The following is a 24139-nucleotide window of genomic DNA, read 5'->3' on the forward strand; positions in this document are numbered from 1 at the left end:
TATCTCCATGCATTCATAATTCAGTCTTCAATTTCTTATTCTGCATGCAATTTCCTAAGGCCAAGAACTGCAAAAAGGAGTGGGTGTGAAGTGACAGCAAATGTACAGGGGTACATCAGCAAAAAACAGACAAGGAATTAGCAACTTCAGAGGATAGATTAAGTAGCACAGGCTGCTAGGACATGTTGACATAATAAAATAATGGCAATAGCTTAACTTTGATAAACTAAACTGGCTGATAAGTAAAATGGTATAAAAATATGTTTTTCTATACTTATATGATTAAGATACCAATGATATTATCAAGACATTGACAGTGGTCTAAATATTAAATACTCACAATCTGCTTGTATTTCTGAGTTGAAACATTTTATTAATTACTACAGCCACTTTATACTTATACTTTATATAAGTATAAACTTATATATAAGTTTATTTTTCAAAACACTTTCAAAGGTATTATTACTGAAACTGGTACAGGACAATCCAGATTTTCATAGTACACATCTGAAAAGTCTCATCCTCATCTTTAAAGAGAATGGCTTTTTAATAAATAGCATCTTTGAACTATGAGATTTCATTATAAAATTTGTAAGAATATCAAGTTAAATACTATTAATCAACTGATCAATGAAGTCTAAAAAAACTGAGAAAAAGTTTAAGTCCTGAGCATTTATTTTAAAGGCCAAATTTTGTTCTTTGTAAAGTCTTGCTTCTGTAAGTCTTTCTGTAGGATAAATACCCCTATGGGGTGACAAATACTTTGCTGTCTTTTGTAGAAAAACATCCTATTACTGAATATGTAAATGTGAGGGAGCTACTGCCAAAACAATACTGGCTTTCCTGAAGACTAGCCAATCAATTAGCCAATACCATATTTCTTGGATTCTAAGATATAGGTTTTATAAATTTCAACACTTTTGAAATTGATGCTTCTTACAACTATGTCAAAAGAAACTTACTAGCCTCTAGATAGAGAAATACATTATGACGTAGCTGTCCTTACCTAAGTATGTGCAAACTAAGCTGTACACAAAAAATTTCTGTTCATCTACCTGTCATTTTATTTATCATTTTGTGTAGGAACTACCAAAGGAAGGTTTTTTAACTTAAATTTAGATCACCAATTTATTACTTAAATGCTGTCAAAAAGATTATACTATGTGAAACTGACTAGCCTTTCATGCCTGCCAATTCAATTAAAAGCAAAGCAAACTGCCAGAGGTCTCAGACTACTAAAGCATTTTTCAAAGCCAGGGGAATTTGGTGTGATAGACTCATATACCTTGTGAAGTGCTGTATCACTCAGCATTTAACGCCTCTATCTAAAGTTGTGCCTTCATTCCAGGGAAGTCGTTTAACATGTAGGATACACATTTTAGTGAAATAAAAAAGCAGCTTGAGTTTTATGAGGAAGGACAAGGACACAAAACTCCATAATCTTCAACATACCTCAAAATTATAGAGTCAGTCTTAGAGATTTCAAAGAAGTCAAAAACACTGTGATAAATAATGAAAAGTACTGTGCCATAGTGAGGCTGTACATACTGGTCAAAAGGAAGCTGAGACAATCTCTGAATGCAAATCTAAACAAATGTATGGTAAAAGTAAAATGTTTCTATTTTTACTTCTTTGTAAACTTATTAAATCTAGCAGCATCTTAGAGAAATTAGGTATATATAAGGTGGGAAAAAGTAGGTTTACAGTGGTAATACAAATAAATAATACAATAATTAATAAACAATAATACCACACTAAACCGTTTTGCATATTCACAACTGTAAACCTATTTTTTGCCCCATTCTGTATTAAAGGCCAACTATTTGCAAGACTAGCTAGAATATTTCTGCTAAAATACAAAAGTTGCAAAATGACAGCAATTAAAACTGTAAGGCTTAGGCTCAAACTGATACCTTCCAAAAGGATGACAAACAGAAGGATAAAAATATAAACCCTTTAGCAAATAATTAGACATATTAAAAAGTATCATTATGACCAAATAAGTCAATTATGATTAGAGTATTTTTATTTAACATTAAAAATTGTCCTTTGAAGGTAGCTCACTATCAAAATGAAAGAAAAGATAAAATTGGAATTTGAAAAGTATTTCTAATATGGCTTTCTAAAGGGCAGATATTATTTATTCTATCACATCTATGGCAAATAGGACAGATATTATTTATTCTATCATATCTATGACATTTGTTAAGCTACAAGAAAAATTTAAGTTACTCTTCTCCATTCATAAAAGAGGCAAAAGACTACAGTAAACAATTAAAATGAACATAATTGATAATATCTAAAGATGGAGCTGAGGTTTCACAAGTAGAAATTAATAGTATGTCCAAATTAGACTCTTAACATTAGATGTAGCCTTAGAGGTCAACTAGTTAAGCCTGCAAATCTACGCCTAAATTTCTCTTAATCATTTTTGTTAAATGACTAGTCTCTTAGAATTTCTAGTAATGAGGAACTCAGGAGGCAGTTCATTCTATTTCAGGCTATTCTATTATTGACCTATCACACTGAAACATGCCATCCCACAACTTCTTAGGAGCCATAAAAAGTTGAGTTGAATGAAACTTCTCTATAACAATCCTCTCAATACCTGAAGAAAGCTTTCATATTCCTTCTTGAGCTCTCTCTTCTCAAAGCTGAACATTCCCACTTGCTCATCTGTCTTGTTTACCCAGACCTAGCAATTTATCTAGAATCAAAGTAAAAATTTTTACATGGGAGAACATTTTTTTAAAAAAGTATTTCCTCCTGTGCTAACCACATTACTGTGAGAATGTACTGAGGACATCTTGCTACTTTTACTTTCAGTTATGTGATTTGGTAAATAGAGGCCACTCCATGATGGGTAACAATTTTAGTGTACTTGTAGGGTGAAAGGGAGGAAGTAAGAGGGAGGGAATCGACATTCACTGAAAGGGTGTCAGGCACTGAACTAAGGAGGCCTTAAGATAATGACTTAAGGAATATGCGAACATCACTAATTGAGTAAATACGATTTTTTTTCGGTTTAGTAATTTGTTTTGGATGAGTACATTTAAACTTTTTAATTGAAGGAGAAAAGAAGTGAAATAAGATGGAGAGGGTTGGGGTAGACAGTGGAAGTTATAAAGGAAGCAGAGGAAGGAGGACTGAGGAAGCCAAGGGTATCCTGGCAGAATCTACAGAAATAATGTTAAGCAATAAAGGTCAGAATTTCTGAACACAACAGTGGAACTTGGGAATTTTAAGAGTGTCAAAAGCAGAGGGAAAGGGAATCAGTTGGGAGAACAGAGGTAGCTGAGGGTGCAAGGGGAGTAAGAGGTGGGTGATCTTGTCTTACCCTTTGCTTAGTTTCTGTGTAGCCTGGCAGGGAGACATAATCCCCAAGTCAGCCCACCTTGCTGCCTGGCAGGAAAGGGCATAGCATAGAAAAACACCTTTAGTGGCAGTATATAATTCACCCCCCTGCCTGGAGTCATATCCGAGGGGCTTAGCTCTTCCCACTGCCCCTCTCCAGCCGAGTGTACTTTAGAAGAATATCTGCAAAAGCACTTAGTCAACTGAAAAGTGCTATATAAATGCCAGATATTATTTGGAGTGAAATACTGATACATCAGAATTTCTTTACTGGGAGCAGTGGGAAATAAAAGGAAGAATATTCCTTTCAAGACTTCACAAAACGACTCCAAAATTCTTCCTGTTACTTTTGAGTTTTGTTATGAAACAACAGACCAGAATGAAGTGACTGCGAAGAGAAGCAATAAAGATGCAGTGATGCTACTGGCTAGGAGAGCTAAGTAATGCTTAGCTGTAACAAGGAAGGAACAGAGGTCAGGAAGGATTTTCTGGTTTTAAAAGTCATTTTCCTGGAGGTGGGGAGAAGTCCCTTCAACTGTGACATTCATTATCTATAAAGAAATGTATCTGTTACTAAGAAGAAAAGACCATTTTTCTATAAATACCCTTTTCTTCTTACTATTGAAGGATCTAAAATTCTTAACTCTGGATGAGTTTCAATCAGAAAGACAGATGCTGCTAAATTATCTGAATCACTGAACTGAGAAAGCTGGAAAAATTCAAACTGCACCTAAGGAGAAAGAGAGCAATGTTGTTGAATTGAGGAGTAATTCCTCATAACCTGAGCATTAACAGCTCCAGTTTGTGAAAAACTTTTCAAATCTCTAGAGCTAGATAATATGTAGAAAACTCACTTGATCAAATTTCAGTGTCAGAAATATAACACAAGTTCTTAAAAGCCCACTGAATCACCAAAGCCTATTAACAAGAGCTGAGAGTCTCTGAATATACCGACAATTAGTCATCGACATCTTTAAAGAAATACTTCTTAGTGAAAGCCAAGAAAAGTGACTTACCAATGAAATTCCTAAGCCATTAGCCATTTACCAAAACCCTTTATGTTAACAGTAAAGTGAAATTGCTCTCACTGTTAGCCTTTACATTTGGTCTGGGCAACCCGAGGGCCTACGTGGGAGGAGAACATGGCTCCTCTGAGCAGGGCTGTTGCGACACGGATGCAAGTTCCAGTGAGCAGATGCTGTGAGCAGCCCTCTCAGAGGACAGACCTGACATCTGAGGACCGGAGCAACAGGACAGCAACAAAGCTCACTGTTTCCTCTACAGGCCACCCTTTCAAAGGACGGTGCAGAGGTCCACCAGAACCTGGAGGCCAGAGCCCTGAAGGTCAGGGCTTGGACAGAGCCAGTTCCTCTTGCAGTCACTACCCAAGCCTACCTCCTTCTAAAAAGGAGCCCCAGCAGCAGACACTCACCCATTAACTGTTTGCCCAAGAGGAATTACTTTCGAAACACATCTGAATTAGCACCTAAAAAAACGACCATGTGCCAGCACTGAATGAACCTTTTATTTTTTTTAAATTTTAATTTATTGATTTTGGAGACACAGGGAGGGAGGGAGAAACATCTATCTGTCGTGCCACTTATTGATGCATTCATTGGTTGATTCTTGCATGTGCCCTGCCTGGGGATCGAACATGCAACCTTGGTGTATCAGGACCACGTTCTAACCAACTGAGTTACCTGGCCGGGGCTCTTTCTTTCTCCCTTCTTACTCTATCAATGTTCCTACATTTCTCCCTTATGGGAGAAAAATTGGGCATAATATTTACTTACAATTCACTGTACTTATTAAAGTTGTCCATATTTTGGAATTAATTTTAAAAAGAAAGACTAAGTTGAATTTCTTATACTTTTAAGAAAATAACATAAAATAACATTATAAAACTACTCTGCAAATGATTCTAGGTTCCCCCCCTTGAGAGTCAATAACTCCCCAAGATTTAAATAATAAAGCATAGGTCATAAATATTTAAATGGCAGTTTCTACTGCACATTAGTCGAAAAAACACAAAAATGTATCTTTAAATTGTGATGTAATTTATTAAAAGGAATTATTAAATTAGTATACCTTTTAGTTGGTTCCACCCACAAATTCTTACCTTGAATCCATCCTTCTTTTTTTCCAAACCTGACCATTCTCCAGGCTGAAAAATTATTTTAAGAGAGATATAAGTGACTTGGTAAAAGCAGCACTTAAAATGTCCCCATCTTGGACTCTAAAGGTTAAGAGCTTCCAGAGAAGACATTTAGTTTAAATTACATAATAGAGGAGGGAGATTATTTGGCTCTAACTACTCAGACAGTGCTATTGTTCTAACAACAAAATCAGGCCAAAGGTAAAACCAACCCTTTTAATATCTTCTATGCATTTGATGATGTAGGTCCTCTTGATTGCTTCTTTCACTGCATACGCATCACTAAGGATTGTCAGGTGTTCATCCAAGGCTTGCTGAATAAGGCTACTGGGCAGGGTTGGAAGATGAGCTAGTTCCCAGAGCACATCTAACACCTAAAATAATAACACACATGATGCGCCAGCCAATACACAAGTAAAACTGCTTTAAGTATTTGTAGCTAGAAAAATTCATTTGATTCCCCTGCCTTTCCAGAAGTGGTCTCAAAGCGAGCTTCCCGGCCTATTCGTCCAATCAGGCTCAATAGCTTCTGCCTTACTCTGTCGCTCTCAGTCTCCCAGCTCTATAGAACAGAAAAGACAAGAATTAGTGCACTATGTGGTGTCATCAAACTGGCAAAATAGGCAAAACTTTAAACTTGAGCTAAAGAAAAAGTTTAATAAACTAAGAAGAGTGTATTTAAACACTACTAATTTAGAGGAGAGGGGACCTCAAAATGAGTTTATTTTAGAAAAACTTAAAATAAGGATGTTTGAATGAATACATACCTTCTGAATGAGAACAAACAAATGATTGAGCTGATCTGAATTAAACTTGACAGCTGCTGCTGCAATAATAGTATGAATATTCTCGATCACGGTAGATGATTGTCCTGACTAGAAAGGAGACATTAGGAGAAAGTTGTCTTGGAACTTGGAAAAACTTAAGTCCTCTCCTTGGCAACTCACAGAAGTAAACAGTAACAAAAATAAATTCATTCTAGTGTACTCAGCATTCACTTGCACAATATATTGGAGAGACTACATGGAACAACCATTATTAACACAAAAATACAATGTAAAAAAAAAGATGAGAATCAAATTCTCAATCTGACATTCTTTCAAGAGGGGAACAAAATATTTTTAACTGGCTAAAAAAATAAGCAAACTGATTATATTACAGGACAAACATACTTATTTTTGGTATTTCATATATGAACTTGATGGCCTCAGTTGAGAGTTTTATCTGCCTCATTTTTTATTTTGCACATATATATTTTATGATTTCAATTAATGTTTATTTATCCCATGAACAGTAAGACTCTGCCTCAGAGATGTAGACCCCATGGTCAACCTTATGATTGAAATTCACTTTAAACCTCAATTACAACTCTGTCATGCCTCGCTGTTAACCATGAGAGAGACTTAAAAGGCAGGAGGACTTTTAAAAATTCAAATTCTATAAGAATTTGCTTGGTATCTACTGTACATATACATTCACTGAACGTAGTAGGGATATATAACATACATACCATGGTCTCTAATCCTCAACCTATGTGGAGTCAAAACTTACAAAACAAAATGACAGTATTCAACTAAGGTCAAGACATGGGAAGTAAAGTTTACAAGACCCGGGAATATTTTTTTTTTTTTCAGTCTTGCACCTAAACTTTCTATAGTCTGCTCTGTAATGCTAGGCTGGGAGCATGCAAATTACATTTCCTCTGCCAGCTGCACTCCCATTATGTTCTAGCAATGCAAGGCATTGCTGGGAGATGAGCAGGCAGAAGGGAGAAAAAAATGTTGTTTCTGGTTTACACGTGGAGACTGGATACAGGTGCTGGCATTTGTGGCAGCAAGGGATTCCAGAAGCCCTGGTGGCAGTGTCACCTCTGACAGTTCGGCACTGGCAGTGAAAGAATTTCCAAAAGCAGCTTCCTTTCCCTGGACTTGATACCCCTTTTTCTAGTTTGCTGTTCCAACACTCAGTACTTCACTTTTTCACTCTTCCACCCAAGCAACACCTTTGCAAACAATGCCCCACATTCAATTCCTTCTGAAATACCTAGCAGCTTCTGTTTCTTGACTGGATTCTGGCTGATGGAGTAATTAGGCAGATATTGCTAAGGTAAGCTCCAGGCTTCTTTCTAGCTTAGCAACTAAATGAAGAATAATGGCATTACTGAAACAGGACTGAAAATGACTAGGTTTGGACATGCTGAATTTGAGATGCCTATGAGATAACAAATGTAAATGTGTAAGTTATGCATTTAGGTATAATGCCCTGGAGCTCGATACATAATTCTGAGCGTCAGCAGCATCCAAATGTAGTCAAAGCCATAAGAGTAAATGAAATTGGTTAACGAAGGATTATATAGTGAAAAAGGGGCAAAAATGTAAGGCCTGAAATAAACTCATATTTACAAGATAGAAGACAATAAGGTAGGAAAGGGGACTTAAGAAGGAATGCCAGAAAAGTGGGAGAATGAACTATTAACAAAGTGGAAGAAAATGAAGGGTATACTTGATTCTGTCACAGAAGCTAAGAGTTTGCTAGGGTAAGATCTTTAAACTCAGTAAATAGTACTATCACTTTCATTTAACAGAACTAAATGGGAAAAACTTATTAATGAAAACGGATAAGCAATACAGTCAAAAGAACACCTGAATGATAAGCAAAGGACATACCTATTCCTAGCTCTGCCACTAACTGCTATATAGCCCATAGCAAGGCTTTCATTTTTTAATCTCATAAATGAGAAAACCAGGCTAATCAGTAGATTCACACCTTTTGAGCAGAGGGATTCTTCTTACATACACAATCTTAATAGAAACTCTAAGCTGTAAGACAGATTTCAGCTGCTCTGGTTAAAGCAAGACAGAAATTTCATTTTCCTGCTCACTCTCCTCCCTCTTTATGACAAAAATGTCAGAAAAAGGCAAAAATAAGTCTAATCAACTTACCTGTATCCTCCAAATTTTAGTGAGTTCATCTAAAGACAATTTACTGCCCAAGAGTTCAATAATTCCCTTTATACGATCACAGTACTGTGCTTGGTCTATGTTACCTAAGGGAAGAAACACCAGAGGGGCAGGGAGATACAGTGAACACTGACTTTCTAAATATGATCCTAGCATTCAAAGCAATATGAACTTTCTCTAAGATTATTAAAAGGCTAATACAGTCACAGCAACAATTTTTTAAACTTTATACAAAAATATATTATTTATCTTTATGTGTTAGGTAATATTTTTTTAAAGCAACTTACCTTCCAGTGCAATTGACAGAACTGAGTTTTCAACTAGCCAGTCTAACAGTCTGTCTGTATCTATAGCATTCTTCACAGATTTGGATAAAGTGCTATCTTCTATTAGTTTGGTTACCTAAAAAAAAAACAAAAAAAAAACCGGTTATTGTGACTGAAACTAATACAAATTATGCATAATCAAAATATTCACATATATATATTCTATGACTTTTACAGTACTACAATATTGTCTGATAATTAGCTAAAACGTATCAAAGGCTAGTTGTTAGATGTTAACAGACTACTCTTTTAAAAAGTATGGAACCATTCTTACAGCTTATACTTCCTGGGCCACTGCTGATTGGCTTAGAAATAAGCATCTGATTCAAATTTCAATCAAGGCATGTCCTCCAAATTCTACACTTGTGACCAGAGAGAAAGTGCTAATCTCTCCATGGTGATGGGAACGGTCCGTGGCCATGATGTCTACTATATGAAAGAGGTCACTCTGCCAGTAGAGGAAGAACAAAGCCAACATGCTCAGAAAAGCAGAGTTGAGACTTGGAAAGAGTCTTGTTTGTGGTCAGGTCTCAAATTCTAACTGTTCCTGTCCCTTACATTGTTTGGCTAGTCAATCCTTCATTGATGTGAAATAGCCCAGCTTTCTTCCATGAAACTTCTCTCCAGCCTAAAATGACTTATGATGAGTTTATTTCACTTGTAGCAAGAATCCTAACTAATAAAGAACTGAAGGAATAACATTGGAATTATAACTTAACTGTATTGGTTCCATCTATCACTCAGCAAAACCAACTATGCTCATGTAAAGTTTGGGAAGTCATAGAAAATTACTTCTGTTTTGTTTAGATCATCACAGTTGTAGTCACTTTGATTTTGTCCCACCCCAGTTAGAAAATCTTGTTTAAGTAAACACATATTTGAGATATAATAAAAGGAACTGTACCTTTAAAGTAAAAATACATATCAAATAAATACGGGCCAAGGAATTATGTTCTAGGAAATTTCACAAAAGCACTAAATGTTTCAAACATTTCAGAGAACAAATTTTGAATGTAATATAAAAAGATTACTTTATTAACAGACAATTATAAACATACACATCATTTCACATATAATCATATCTCTTTTGTATTATTATGAAAATTATTCTCCTTTATATCCCAGGGTTTTTATATTAATAATCACAAATTCTGGCAGAACTGAAAGTGTCTGTGCTTTAAGTTTTCTAGAAACAAATGAAAGACTTACTTCTTTGAGGGAATTCATTTTAGCACTAAAATGTGGTGATTTCAGCATGCGCAGCAGGATGTCTAGTCGAAGGTCATCCACTACGGTCACCAGATCAGGTTGGAAACGCATGCAAAGTAACTTAATGGCAGACAAAAGCTCGGGGATGCTAACCAATCTCTTTTATTAAAAACATACACACACACAAAAACAAAAAAGAAAATATGAAAACATTTTGATTCCAGTTCTTACACACAAACAGGAATTACAGGACATTTTCAATAACAATGGTCTGGTGGTATCTGATGCTCCACATGGTCAATTAGCTACATTTTACTTCTAAACATGGGTGAGCAAAGGAAAGGAAAGGCTCCTGTGAGAAATTCAAGGCAAATGAATCAAGTTAAATTTACATATTAATATGGCTTTAAACAACTGTGGATAAACTTTTAGTATTGAATTATTTTAAAGCTTCTTCATTGCTATACAAATTATAATACTATCCAAATCAACATGTTAGTAAAATTCTGAGTGTCACAAGAACCTTCTATTAATTCCATTGACTGAGGTAACATCAACCACTGGTGTTTCAGGAAGAAGTATCTTTCAGTTAGAAAATGCAAAATTAATTTGATGTGAGTTGTGTGGGACCAGAATCCAGAAAACAGTGGCATGTGAACCAGCCCCAAGTCCTGGCACTACTTCCATGGAGCAATAGACACTGGGGCCTACCTGCTGGAGAGAGCACTTACCTTGTCTTTGAGGTCTTTTTCCTCCACACTCCGTACATCCTGGATTGTAGTGTGGATGACTGGATCTAGCATGGGCTGCAGAGGAAAAAAAAAGCATTTTTTTTTTCCTTAATGAAAAGTCCTGAATCTGTCCTAAAATTAGAGAGGAGATACTTCTTCATTCATATTTCACAAAGAAGAGAGTGCAATTCTAGTAGCATAGCTGCCACTAAATCACTAATGTCATTCCAAGTAAAGCTTTAACTGATTCTGTCCCTTAGCCTCTTTAATGTCATAGAGGTGCAACCCCTATAATTACTACCTTATAAGGGTAATTTTAAAGAGCAACCCAAAACACATGGACTAACTTTTAAACATTAAGCATGAGTATGTATTATCTGTTTAATAGAGTAAATATATTGCATTTGATTTAAAAAAATGAATATAAGCACAAAAAATATGCTGTTATATGCACTACTTTTGCTTGCTGATATAAATGGGGTCCACAGATGAGACTCATACAACACATTGTTACAGGATGGTAGTATCATCAGACAAATGACTCTAAACAGTACGTGAGTAGTCAAATATTAGCTAGATATAAATGATCATTTCCATCCAAATAAAATGACTTTTTAAACTTATCTAGAGATGAGAGAAGATGAACAATATTTACCTGTCAAAGCCAAGACACTGGCAATGAATTAAAATGATATCAGGCAATTAACCAAATAGAATTTCTTCATTTACACTTAACACTGAGCGTACAGTGAGGACTGAGGGCTGTTAGAGTGAAAGGCAAGCCACACTGTTCTTGTCAGCATGTGCCAGCCCTGTTTCTCACTGCAACTCTGAGACAGGCGTGGTTATCATCACCATTTTATAGCCAAGGCAGCCAAGGCACAGAAGTTACATAAGTCTTGCAAAATCATACAAGTAAGAAATGGTAGAGACAATCATTAATTTATGGCAAATAACATGGTATGAATATGGTATGAATTTAAGGTTGGGCAGTTTGATACAATTAAAATAAAGATGAAGTTAAATATGCTTTGATTGGAAATTCACTTTTTTTTTTTTACTCTTTTTAAAGTACACTGTGCTTATTTATAAAACCTGTAATTTCTAAAGAACTTAATATTAATTAGCAACTGGAATATTTATGCTAAATCTCTTTCCATGGAGCAATGTATGGGTAATGAGCATACATTTAAAAATCCAATCTTGGTTCTGTTATTAAAAAACCAATCATTACTATTTATTAAATTATTAAAAAGTCAAATTATTTTGTCTCTTTGTGTCCTAGTGTTTCAGCTATAGAATTAATGATTGTATTTATATGTTTAGTAAGTTGAAGGAACACTAGATGCTTCTAAAGAGTTTAATATCCAGAATGAAAAAATACAGTCATTCTATTGTATGTGAAAATCTTGCAGTATTACTTGGACATCTAAAGAAGGCAATTGACACTTAGAAATATAAGACATTTCCAGAACCTACTGAAAAAATCGTATCTCCCTTGTTAAAATGTAAGTAAATTAGGTTTTAGAAAGAAGGAATAGTGCATACAAAACATTGTCCCCAAAGGACACTATACCTTTAAAATCATTTACAGTTATAAAAAGAAAATCTCTGAAAGTTATAGTTTCTCACACTTATTTATAAAGAAAATAATAAATGGAGGTATTCCAATGTGACATTTTATTCAGTAAAACTTGTTAATTGAAATGGAAAGGAAACGAGAGTATAACAGGCCTTAAACATTACAAAACTGAACACTCATAGCTTTCAGTATTCTATGACCTACTGACTTACAATACACAGAGGCAAGAAATCATATAAGATGTGCTGTCAAACTGTTACTCAATGGTGAGAGATTTAGCTAATAAGTGAGCCTACTATTTTGCTCAACACTGATCTAATTTAATACATAATGGTAGTGAATCTTTAGCCAATCCTGGGGAGGGGGGGTGGGATTTATGCAGCCCATTTTATAGGCAAGAAAATGAAGAAAAAGATATGCTATCATATATAAATTGTATTTATAAAGTGATAAATTGAAAAGGTAAGTAACCTTAAGTGTTAGCGGTCTCCTAGACTTTAAATTATTATTTTTTATTTTTCTTCTCATAATATTTTCACTAAAAGTTACTCTGGATTAGGCATAATGCTAAACAAATCTGATAAAAAGATAATTATTACTTTTTGTATTTCTTAGATCCCCTTCTGAAGGAAATGTAAAATGGTCCAATCTTACCTGAACCACCGAGGAATTGAGGTACTCCGCACAAACCCCTAAGGGCTGTACCAATGCTGAGACCGCCTGAGAAAGGATAGCGAAGGTCAGGAATAAACATAAGTGGTTTTTTCACCTTAACATTAAACAAATTCCCTTCACTATGTTGGAGAAAACTTTAAATAGCAGTACGACCAAGTCACAAATGAATGACTAAACAAACTCTACTCTTGGACAGAAGAATTGATATGAAGATGTCAATCCATTTAAATTATTATAAAAAGTTAATGTAATTTAAATAATAATAATATGCCAATAAAACTTTTTTGGAGAACTATATGAAATGATTCTGAAGTTCATGTTATACAATACAAAAAATTTTTACTTGAAAAAGGAGTGAACAGTTGGGGAAGTAGTGAAATGTACCTTTAACAAAAAAAAAAAAAATGAAGATTTCCATGAAAAAAATTATAAGACTTTATTAAAATACCTACAAGGAAGACCAAATAAATGAGATATCATGTTCTTAAATAAAAAGGACCAGTACTGTAAAAATGTAAATTCTCCACACATTAACCTATAAATTTAACACAATTCCAAACAGCACCTCAGTGGGATTTTCTGCAAGAGAGCCTAACATGTTGACTCTATTGAGAAGAGTAAAAAATGAGAATGATAAAAAAAATTGAGAAAAGAATGATGTGAGAAGAATTAGCCTTACCAATAATTAAAACAATGAACAGTAGAGAAATGGCAAAACAATGAACAAACAAATGAATGACTGGAACTGAAACTCAGGAACAAACTCATGTATACAAGGGATAGTGACATATGATAAAACCAACAAATCAAAGAGTAGAGAAAAGCGGAATTATTTATTAGAGGATCTTATAATAATTAGTGACCCACTTGGAAGAAAATAAAACTGGACCTCTATGTTACACAATACATAAAAATTAAAATAAATTTAAGAACTAAGTTTTAAAAATAAAATGGTAAAATATAATATGAAATGTGTGTTTTTATAACCTTGAGATGGGGAAACATTCCCCAAGCAAGTTATAAACCTTTTAAGCCATTAGGAAAAATAAAGACTACATAAAATTTTGAAGATTCTATGTAGCCACCAATAAAAATAAAAAGAGAAGCAAAAGACCGGGAGAAAAAAAACAGGTAAAAGTATTTTTTTAAAATTCAAAAATATTTAATGTGTCTCTGGCCAGGTGGCTCAGTTAATTGGGGCATCGTCCCATACGCCAAAGGTTGTGGGTTCGATTCCTGGTCTGGGCACATACCTAGATGACAGGTTTGATCCCTGATCTGGGCATGTACAAGAGGCAACTGACTGATGTTTCTTTCTCACTTCAATGTCTCTCTTCCCCTGCCCCACCCTTTCTCTCCCTAAAAAGAAAAAATTAATACTGTATTTTGCCAAGTATAATGTGCACTTCCCCCCCCAAATTTTTGAGGGAAAAATAAGGATGCGCATTATACATGGGAATGCATTATACGTGGCAAAATATGGTAAACATACCTGTGACTGAGGATTAAAAGTAAATTTAATGTGAATGTAAACGTTAATGTAAAATAACTCATTTACTTATACTTCATCTTATCATATGGCCTAAATTTATTCTGGGATAGTCACTGTCTTAACTGGTCAGAAATCAGGCGTTTATCATGAAATTTTCATCATACCTGTTAAAATCTCAACTTTATAATCTTTCTTCTAGGCCTTTTACCATCCCTCAGCACAGCCTAAACAATATAATTCTACACCAATTGCAACAAACAATACACTTGTTCCAAAAAGTGGTCTGAACTGAGGAAAAATCTTGGAGGAATCCTTAACCTCAAGATATCTGAAAATAATGAGAGAAAGCCCCGATTCCTATGTATCTATCCTTAGCCAATTTTCATCCAAGTAGGGTAGAAACTTTGGGCTACTATGTATTTGTTTTTTAAATAAATTAACTGCAAGATTGTTTTAACCTTTTTAAAAAATGAAGTTAATTTCTGATATCACCCAATCACCTATAGAGCAAGTTCTTTAGGAACAAGGAAGCTAGATAAAACCCTGTATCTGAACAGGTTTTTGTTTTAGTTTGCTTTTTAAAATCACTACCTATTACCTTCCAGACCAATAAAATCATTTCTAACATATTTCATCCATTCAGTGAGAATCAAAACAACAGCCTAACAATATAGTTGATGTTCAGGGAAGGAAGAGGATCCCCAATCAGTGTCAGGAGAAATATTTATGATCTGGCAGACATCTGATCCTTAAAGATAAATAGCGCGTGGCCAGAAAGGGTCAGTCTTTACCAACCATCAGTCTCTCTCCTTGATTGCTGTTATTTCCCTCACGCAAAGGTAAGCCATGATCCCACAGAAATAAATGCTACTCTACCACAATTTGAAGCACTTAAGTATATTATTTTATTACATCATTTTCTGCTCTATTTATAGTAGCTAACACAGTGTCTTGTACATAGCAAGTGCGTAAGTCATTTTTAATTGAATTACTAATTACTTAGAGAACAGAGTCGAGTGCTTTTGACTACAAACAGGTTAGCAATCTGTGCAAAATTAAAGATTAAGTTATTCCCCTTAACCACAAGGTTAAATTTTTTTGAGAAAAAGAAAGTTGACAGGGGAAGATAATCATATTGCCCCTGAGGGTTGATTTTCAGCTCCTATTATAGCCCTCTGTTATCTATGAATCTCTGTAACACCAGAAAGTTTACTAAACAACCTTAAAATACTTTATTTGTGTCTAGTCCTATGAAATAAATTGATTTAACTGAGGCATAAACTTGCTGTGTACACAAATATTTGCCACATATACCAACTGTCCTTAAATAACAAGATAATTTCATGTACCCATCACAAATTAAGAGAAAAATGCCATATGCAAAGGGAAATTAATGAAATCATAAAATCAAAACACTGTATATTGAAATTTGGTTATTATAATTAAGAGCAAATATTTCTGTGGATATCAGGACCATGGAAGCTGTTTCTGTAAAGATTAAATTTTACTTCAGCATTTAATTTAATGTGTCTAGACCATGTCCCTTGGGTTAAACACCAACATAACGCAAACTTCCACATCAGGCACATAGAGTGGTTTAACTTACCCCAAGTTCTATTTCTTCTGAACGGAGCTTGGCTTGGATTGCTGCAAATCCACCTAATTCTCCAAACTGAAAAAAGGTACAAATTAATTTTAGAATGCTATGCATTAATACTTTAGGTGAGGAATGAAGGCTAACATTCTACTCTATTAATGTGCTCTATACCACTGCTCTTGAGGGTCATCACAAAGAGAATTCCAATGTTTCTGTGATACACTGCAGGAGATGTGCTAAGTCCTATGGTTGATGTTTATCTGAATAAACACCATGTATAAAAAACAGGAAGCAACTATAAAACCTGTCTCCCTAGGAAAAATTTCTGATTTTGTCTGTAGTTGTCATTTACTTAAAATACTAAATTCTAGGAAATTCCATTAGAAAAAGAAAAGTTATTAATAAAAGCTGTATACCTTGTTTACCAAATCCACAACCCATCCATGAGGTTCCTATGAGAAAAGAAAATAGAAATTAAGATAGCAATAGAAGTATTTCCCCATCAACCCTTATATTTCTTTTATTGTAAAAAATGTTGGGAAAAAAGTATTAAATTTTGAAAAATATTTTGAAAGGTTTTTCCCAATATTTCTTAACATGAATCTCTGGCAACACTATAATAATTTTAGGAATCTCTAAGTCTGTATTATTTTAATTGTACTTATTGTTTATTATACAGTAATTTTTTGTTTTCAGAGAAGTTTAAAAAAAACTATACATGAGACTACTAGATTATTTTTTCTAGATATAATTAGTCATTTCAAATGATTCCAAAAGCTCTAGTTACTCAAACATCTCTAAGAAACTGGGACAGTCATTACACTGGGGTTCTGAAAATCCACTAACTAGGGCACTGACGTTACGCAGTCATTTCGCACTTCACCAAATACCATTTCAAATGTATAAAATTCTTCATGATGTTAGTTAACAGCTATGGAAAAATACACAACCTTAAAAAAGATTAGCAATTTCATGAGCCATATGAAATATTTGTCATTTTTCAGAGACTGTTGTATTCCTTCCATATAATGTTATGTTTATAGTACAAAAAATCTTTTTCAACACATTTCTCTATAAAAAGGTGAAACAAAACTATGTTTACCTTTTGGAAAGTAGATACAGGTGAAATAGCAAACATATTTCCCTCTCCAAACACTTCTGCCCAATTCCTTTGAGACACTTTCATTCTGTTTTTAAAATGGTATTCATTATCAGGATTGAAAGCCTAGATTTAAAGAGAACAGAGAAACATTATTATTATCTATTTCTATAGCAACACTCATTAGCATTAGAAAAGATAAAAATACAGCCTTGGACTCCTTTATTAATGGAATCTTTCAAGTATCTGCATAAAGCATATTCTTTAGCTGGTACAGAGGAGCAAACGAATAAAGTAGTGCTCTCTTGTCCTGTTCAATATTTGCTGTAAGGGAAGAGAAGGAGGCAGGATGAGAGGTCTGATTTAAGCAAGGTGAAAGCAATGTTCCAGACATCCTAGGGCTGCCACAGGCATAGCTGGGCAGAAGGCAGTAAAGACAGAAGTTAGGAAGGAAAACGTGAGTGCCCCTTCTTCATGTGCTATTGTTATTACTCAGGGGAAAAGGCCAGACAGCAAGCTACGTGAACAGCCTACGTGAAAGTATTTATGATGTAAATAATCAGGGAGACATAAGGGAAAGTTATTTAATCACTCTAAGAGCTAAAAAAGTTACTAAAATTAGAAAGATAGTTCTTTAAAAGTGAAAATGTAGAATGTTTGCTCTGCTTTTAAAATAAAAAGCAAGGACCCTAACAGCTAAGTTAGTATCTTTAATGATGTCACTGTCGCTTATTAAGTACAAGTCAGAGGATAGTAAGTATTTTAAACAAAATCAAAATAAAGCACTTCGTATTTTAGAGATACTATACCATTGTAAGTACACCCAGGAGACCAATGGGAATTGGATCTTGTTTTATTCTTTCTGCAACCAGTTCTATTAATAGCATCAACATGTTGTAGATTCCTTCATGAATTTCAGTACCCCACTTGTGAACAGCACTTGATGTCAGGAGCTACAAAAAAACGTAAAGGACAGTTTGGAGTCTAACTTGAAAAGGAAAAAAGTCATTTTATCAGTTCAGTCTTGAATAATCAAGAGATTATTACCATAATACGTATTTTTATGCAGACGACTGGCTTTAAAAGACCCATAGCTGTAGTCCATCTATTCATTCATGCACTTAACAGTCAACAGTGAGTTTTGTTTTTGAACTTTAATTCCCTTACATTAAAGTAGTTTAAAAAAATGTATTTGCTCCTCTGCTTTTCAGTATTACTAGAGAAGGTTTAGTGGTATACAGAAAATAAGAACCTGAGATCGACTCCTGATATAGCTGTTTTCTAGCTGTGTGGCCTTGGACAAATTTACCTAAGTTTTCAAAGGCTCAGTTCTCCCATTGCTAAAAGGCAAACTTCCTACCAACTTATGACTATCAAAAGATATGAAAAATGTGAAACTATTTTACAAATAGTAAAGTATTGTTATTAGTATACTTGGCTGTTACCATTAACCAATATTTCTGGGATCTAAGAAATGAATACTGTATTTCATGGATTCTAACATACACATTCTTTTCATGTTTTTTATCTCAGAAACAGGACTGCTTCTTCTCACCTTTTGATCAGATGACAGCAGGACTCTGTGAAAAAATTTTTAGAAATACCTTACCAATTTATTTTGCTTGTAGTTTCCTTTCTGGTTTGTATAAAAGTAATATTCAACTTTAAAAAATATTTAAGTAAATCTAAAATTGCTCTATGTAATAAGGCACTATAACATTGATTACTTTGTAACTATTTTTCTTAAATACAAGCATAAAATATAAAACAATGATGCACCTTATATCCAGCACCTTAGATTTGTTAAAAAGAGGGAAATGGCACAGAGACGAATCTAAAATCATTACTGAATTTCCCCAATCCTCCGTATTCTATTCCTGGGGGAAGTCTAATTCAGGAACAACTGCTAGAACAGGGAATGAGAAATCAAAGGATTTCACTTAATAAATTAATGGCAAATTCATATGGTGGTTTCATGTTTTCATAAGATTTCCCTTCAAGAGAAAATACACTGGAATAAAAATTTTATCTTGGTCACATTAAGAAACTCTTAAAAAAAGCATCCTAGAAGAGCTAAAACTTCTTTAGCTGCAGAGAAAACACCTCAGTTCCAGATTTTCTAAGTACCAATTAGCTGTACCATTTCCTCAAATGAGCAATAATCATAAGTCTGATTTTTATATAAACCAGTGAATTACTAGTTTTTCCAGGAGTTTTTTTTTCTTTTTTCCTGCCTATACTTAAAAATTAGAGTAAAATGAAGCAGAGATTAACATTTAAGTTTCATGGTGACAACAACAAAAAAAGTAGGTGTATTAAGCACTACTACCTCTGTTGCCATCTCATTTATTCAGTTTTTAATTTAAAAATAGAATTCTGTCTGCCAGAAGAAGCAGGGAAGGATAGGCAGCACCTGGTGCGGAAGAGGCATACATGGTTTAACGGTAAGTATGCACTATAGCCACACCTGCCCCCCCCCTCCATACATTAGTAAAGAATCCAGGCTGGCCTGAAGGTGAAAGGTAAAGAAAGGAGAACTGACAACAAAGCTCCTTTTGTGCACCTTATTCATGCAACTGCTTAATTACCTATACCCTTCTAAAAAAAGTTGTGGCAGCCTGTAAGAAAAACCTAGAGGAGGGAGTAGAAGTAGAGCCATCATACCAGAAAACACAGCTAAGAAAACCAAGACCGACAGTATAAACTACTACTGAGTTTTCTGGCAGCCAAGTCTAAAGGCACACAGAATTCTGTAGAACTTCTGATTTAATTTTAAAAAAGGATGCCTTAATGATAAGGAGAATCTTCTTAATAGTTCTAAAAATTAAGGGATTTTAAAAGGCATTTTTATATAAACAACCGTGAAGAATACAATGCAGGGTGCCTTTGTACTCACAGTTAGAAACCCCCCAAACAACTCCTTGATCATTTATTAAACTATAACCAACAGCTGAGGGCATAATATATAACAGTTCTCCAAGGCATCTCTGCACAGAGGTAGAGTATCATATTCCAAAACACACAACTTGCTGGTGTACTGACAGGGTTCTTTGGATCTGGAAATCATCAACCTAAAGGTCTTTTCCTTACACCAATAAATCCTTTTCCATAACTGAAAAATTTATATTTACGTTCTCTGTAAATACATGCATAAGTGATATGCCTCAGTTTGTTACACTATAAAATTCTGCTATTTTAAGCTACTCTAATTCTAAAAGAATTCTTAAAAGTTGAAAACAATTTTAAAGCTACAAATTGGTCAATGAATTCATCCAAAATGAAGATAAATTTTCAATTCCAAATAATCCCTACCCAAGTGAAAATTTAAAACGATTTCTTCCTTTATTTCAAAGATGAAGCTATTTTTGTTCCTAAAGTTTTGTTATTTTTTAAGCCTTGATTCAAAGAGAGTATATTGTCAAGATGCAGATGAGAATAACAGTTTGCAAATGAACAGTTTTACTGGGTTTTAAGATAAGCACAAACTTCACCCATCTGTAGTTCTAGTGACTTACTTAACATGAGACAAAAATGGATGTCAAAACCCAGAAGTACAAGACAGAAGGAGACTCACTTATTCATTCAACAAAGATTTACTTAGGTTCTTTCTTTGAGGTAGACACTGGCTACATGCTGGGAAAAACAGTGTCTATGCCATTGTCTCTGTTCTTGTGGGAATTCAGGACTCTCACTTTGAAAACGGAATCTTGCTTGAGTTAGAAACACAAGTCCTGTGATCTCCTATTCTCACTGTTAATAAAAATTGCTTTGCAAGAGATGTGACCAGAACAGGAGCAAGCATGTATCGCTCTAGCCCGGACAGAGATGCTGCCATCCACATGTCACTTTGCCAGTAAGAATACTGAAGCCAGTCAACTTTCTGTAGTTTAAAACATCTGCTTCTATCACATTTGAATAAGTATAAAATGGCTTGTGTTTTGACAGATATTATTTTTTTAAGTGCTACAATCCTTAGTTTAGTAAAATGTCTAATATGTCTAATATCCTAGTATAAAGCCTTAACAATAGAAGTAAAAGTGATAGTCAACCAAAGACATGTACAAGCAATTAAATAAAGAAGCAGCAAATCATTTATAACCCCCACATTTACAGCTACTGTTTTCATGTTAGAGCATTCCTCAGTTGAACAAGATTTATCAACTGGTCTCACACATAAAAAAAACATTCTAGCAAAAATCAGCCGAGCACATGTTTTTCTTACCTTTTTAAATGCCTCAGGCATACACCTATCCATAAATCTTTTACAATTCTCATCAGACTCAGAAAGACCTTAGTAAAATAAATGAAAAGATATGCATTAGATTTTAGGTAGTTTGTAGAGACCATATGTATCATTTCAAATTCACACATCTGGAACAATTTATTATAGAAACTTTGATTCTTAAGGGATTACTAAAAGCAGAATATATACATTCTGATGAAGGAACAGGCTCAGAAACAGTCACAGTATTAATTTATTTATTAACAGCAGAATATATTAATGTTTATTATTAATATACATTTGCTAATAGTGTAATATTAGTTAGAAATGAAATGGTTGAACTCATGTTTCCATGTCACAGTAACTTCAAATGAACTTATCAAATAACTAATAAAACACCACCAGCAATTACTTACTCAATATTATTTTCCTAAACAGCTCTATAAAAACACAAATATTCTCAGTATATTCCAAAAATCACTCTTCTTCCCTCAAACAGATGAACTCTGTAATAAAATGCACAGAACTGTGCCCAGCACACAGTAAGTGATAAAAATTTGCTAAGTTAATGAATAAACTCACTGTAAAGTTATCCTTTGGAATACATTTAAAAAGAAACAACTCAAAAACGGATTTTGCTTCTCACTGGGAATACTGCTGAACACATTTTCTTTTTGTCAGACCCACTGCCGAGCATAGTACCTATACCCTAACATGCACTCAATAAATGCTGCTGCTGCAAAGCTAGTAATAAACATACCAGAAAATTGCCTATTAGGATTAAATCTAATCCTAGTGAAAACATTTCCTACTGATGTGCCTCATATTTAATCATGGTGGTAACTATGCATATTTTAATGCGGGGGGGGGGGTGTGTGTGTGTCACAAAACAGTGGCCCAATTCTAATTTTACAATTTAATTCATTATGAAAAAGAAATTCTTTTCTTTTAATGTATTCTATAAAAGCTTCCTTATATTGACACCCATTCTTCCATCCTAGTGATATTTTATACTCTATTAATTTAATATTTGTAAAGCACTTAAGACAGGGCCAAGCACTTAATAAGCAAAGAATGTTTATTAAATAAATGTTACCTTCTCTTAAAAAAAAAAAAAAAGCCACTGAATGAAGACTTGAAGTTCTCCAAGCTTCTGTGGAAAAAGTTAATTTCAATTTCTATAATGCCTTTTCAATTATATTTTAAAGAATTTTGCACTCTATTGGAACTAGATGAAAACAGGTGATTTAATTCCAAGCTTTTATTCTACAGAGGATACGCAAAGACTAAGAGAGTAAATGATCTAAGGTTACACAGATAGGCAATGACAAGAGCTAAGATTAAAGCCAGGCCTCTTATTTAAAAAAAAAAAAAAAAAAAAAAAAAAAAAAGGTGCTCATATGTCCTAAAGTCTGTAAACTTACCAAGTCTTGCTAGGTAGGTAGAAGCCAACAGGCATTTGCCTAGTGATTCTTCTCGCTTGTAAGGGATGGACCAATGATCAGTCAAAACACGGCTTTCCAGTTCATACAAATTTGTTGTAGGGAATTCAATTCCTTCCCCTGAGCAGTTTCCATTTTCATCATTCTTCTGACAAAAAAGGATTATGGTTAAAAACCAAATAAATCAGTGACTACTTAAAAAACTTTTTATTTAACACTGAGCAGATGCTTAACCAATAGTAGCTATTAGTACCAATAGTGTGGATTCCACATTTCTTTTTCATAATCTCATTTTCCACCAAGACTACCTCAAGTATTCTCAATTTTTATTACACTGGCATTCCTACTCCCTCAGAAGGCGAGCGCATCTCATTCTTCAAAAAGGAACTCTCACAAAATATCAACCCTACCTTCACCTACAGCCATCCCATCCTCCCACATTATTTTTAGTGAAGGCATAAATTTCCTCAAATAGTTACCTATATTCGAGGTCTCCATCTCCTCACCACTGACTCATTCAGGTTTAGGGATTCAAGACCCTACTCTCCCACAGTGACTATTGTTAAGGTCACCACTGAACCCTATCATTAAACCCAATGAACATCTTTCAGTACTTATCTTACTTTTCAGGAATATTTGATCTTTTGCCTGTTCCCTCTTCTTGGTATGCTAGATTTGCTTCCCTTAACTCCCAGAACAGCACACTTCCCTGTTTTCCTTTCATGGGTCTGGCTGGTTTTATTCTATCTCCCCTTTTGGTACACCCTTCCCTCCCTAGCCATCAGGTATTGGAGTTTCTCAAACCTCAGTGTTATTCTCTCTTCTCATTATTTTCCAGAGAATGGCACCACATTTATTTAGCAGCACAGAAAGAAATTAGGACTCATTCTTAGAACCCTGTTCTCCCATCTCCACCTCCAAGACCAGGTGATTAAACCTCCTAAATTTCTCTCAAATTCATCTACTTCTGTCCATTTTCAGAGATGCCAACTATTCCTACATCATTCTCTCAGAGAAGCATTTCCAGAATTTCCTAAGCTATGTCATATTCCTTTCATTACTTTAAATTCTTACACTGGAAGAACCTAATGAATAAGAGAGGTAGGGACTCACCTATGACGGTGTGGACCAAAAGGGGTTGGATGGGAAGTAACCTCACAGGGTGATCTGACCATAAATTCCTAACCAGGCAGGTCACTGGTGGGCAGTCATGCCCCAGGCATGTAACTTCTTTACTAAAAGCCTTGTCCTTGCCTTAAGCAAGCCTTTGTCCACTGTTTCTGTGCACCTAGGTT

At 34.5% G+C, this 24139-nt stretch overlaps 1 protein-coding gene across 3 annotated transcripts in view; it reads right to left on the reverse strand.

The window, feature by feature from the left end:
• Positions 1 to 24139, reverse strand: part of USP24 (ubiquitin specific peptidase 24) — a 129209-nt gene that overhangs the window by 75402 nt on the left and 29668 nt on the right. For 2 of the 3 annotated variants that reach the window (XM_054573693.1, XM_054573678.1), the window contains exons 2-16: positions 22827 to 22992; positions 21403 to 21470; positions 17990 to 18133; positions 17184 to 17306; positions 16498 to 16533; positions 16091 to 16156; positions 12972 to 13037; positions 10736 to 10810; positions 10005 to 10163; positions 8757 to 8871; positions 8452 to 8555; positions 6277 to 6384; positions 5976 to 6071; positions 5722 to 5883; positions 5474 to 5518 (exon numbers count right to left, since the gene is read on the reverse strand). In XM_054573693.1, coding sequence (XP_054429668.1) covers positions 5474 to 5518; positions 5722 to 5883; positions 5976 to 6071; positions 6277 to 6384; positions 8452 to 8555; positions 8757 to 8871; positions 10005 to 10163; positions 10736 to 10810; positions 12972 to 13037; positions 16091 to 16156; positions 16498 to 16533; positions 17184 to 17306; positions 17990 to 18133; positions 21403 to 21470; positions 22827 to 22992 — 1533 coding nt within the window. The remainder of the gene's footprint in view (positions 1 to 5473; positions 5519 to 5721; positions 5884 to 5975; positions 6072 to 6276; positions 6385 to 8451; positions 8556 to 8756; positions 8872 to 10004; positions 10164 to 10735; positions 10811 to 12971; positions 13038 to 16090; positions 16157 to 16497; positions 16534 to 17183; positions 17307 to 17989; positions 18134 to 21402; positions 21471 to 22826; positions 22993 to 24139) is intronic. The other variant, XM_054573686.1, reaches the window with a different exon arrangement.

Source organism: Pteronotus mesoamericanus, unplaced genomic scaffold, assembly GCF_021234165.1.
Source record: "Pteronotus mesoamericanus isolate MK-2021 breed Mesoamerican mustached bat unplaced genomic scaffold, CSHL_Meso_final contig_105, whole genome shotgun sequence".
In the NCBI taxonomy this organism is placed as follows: Eukaryota; Metazoa; Chordata; class Mammalia; order Chiroptera; family Mormoopidae; genus Pteronotus; species Pteronotus mesoamericanus.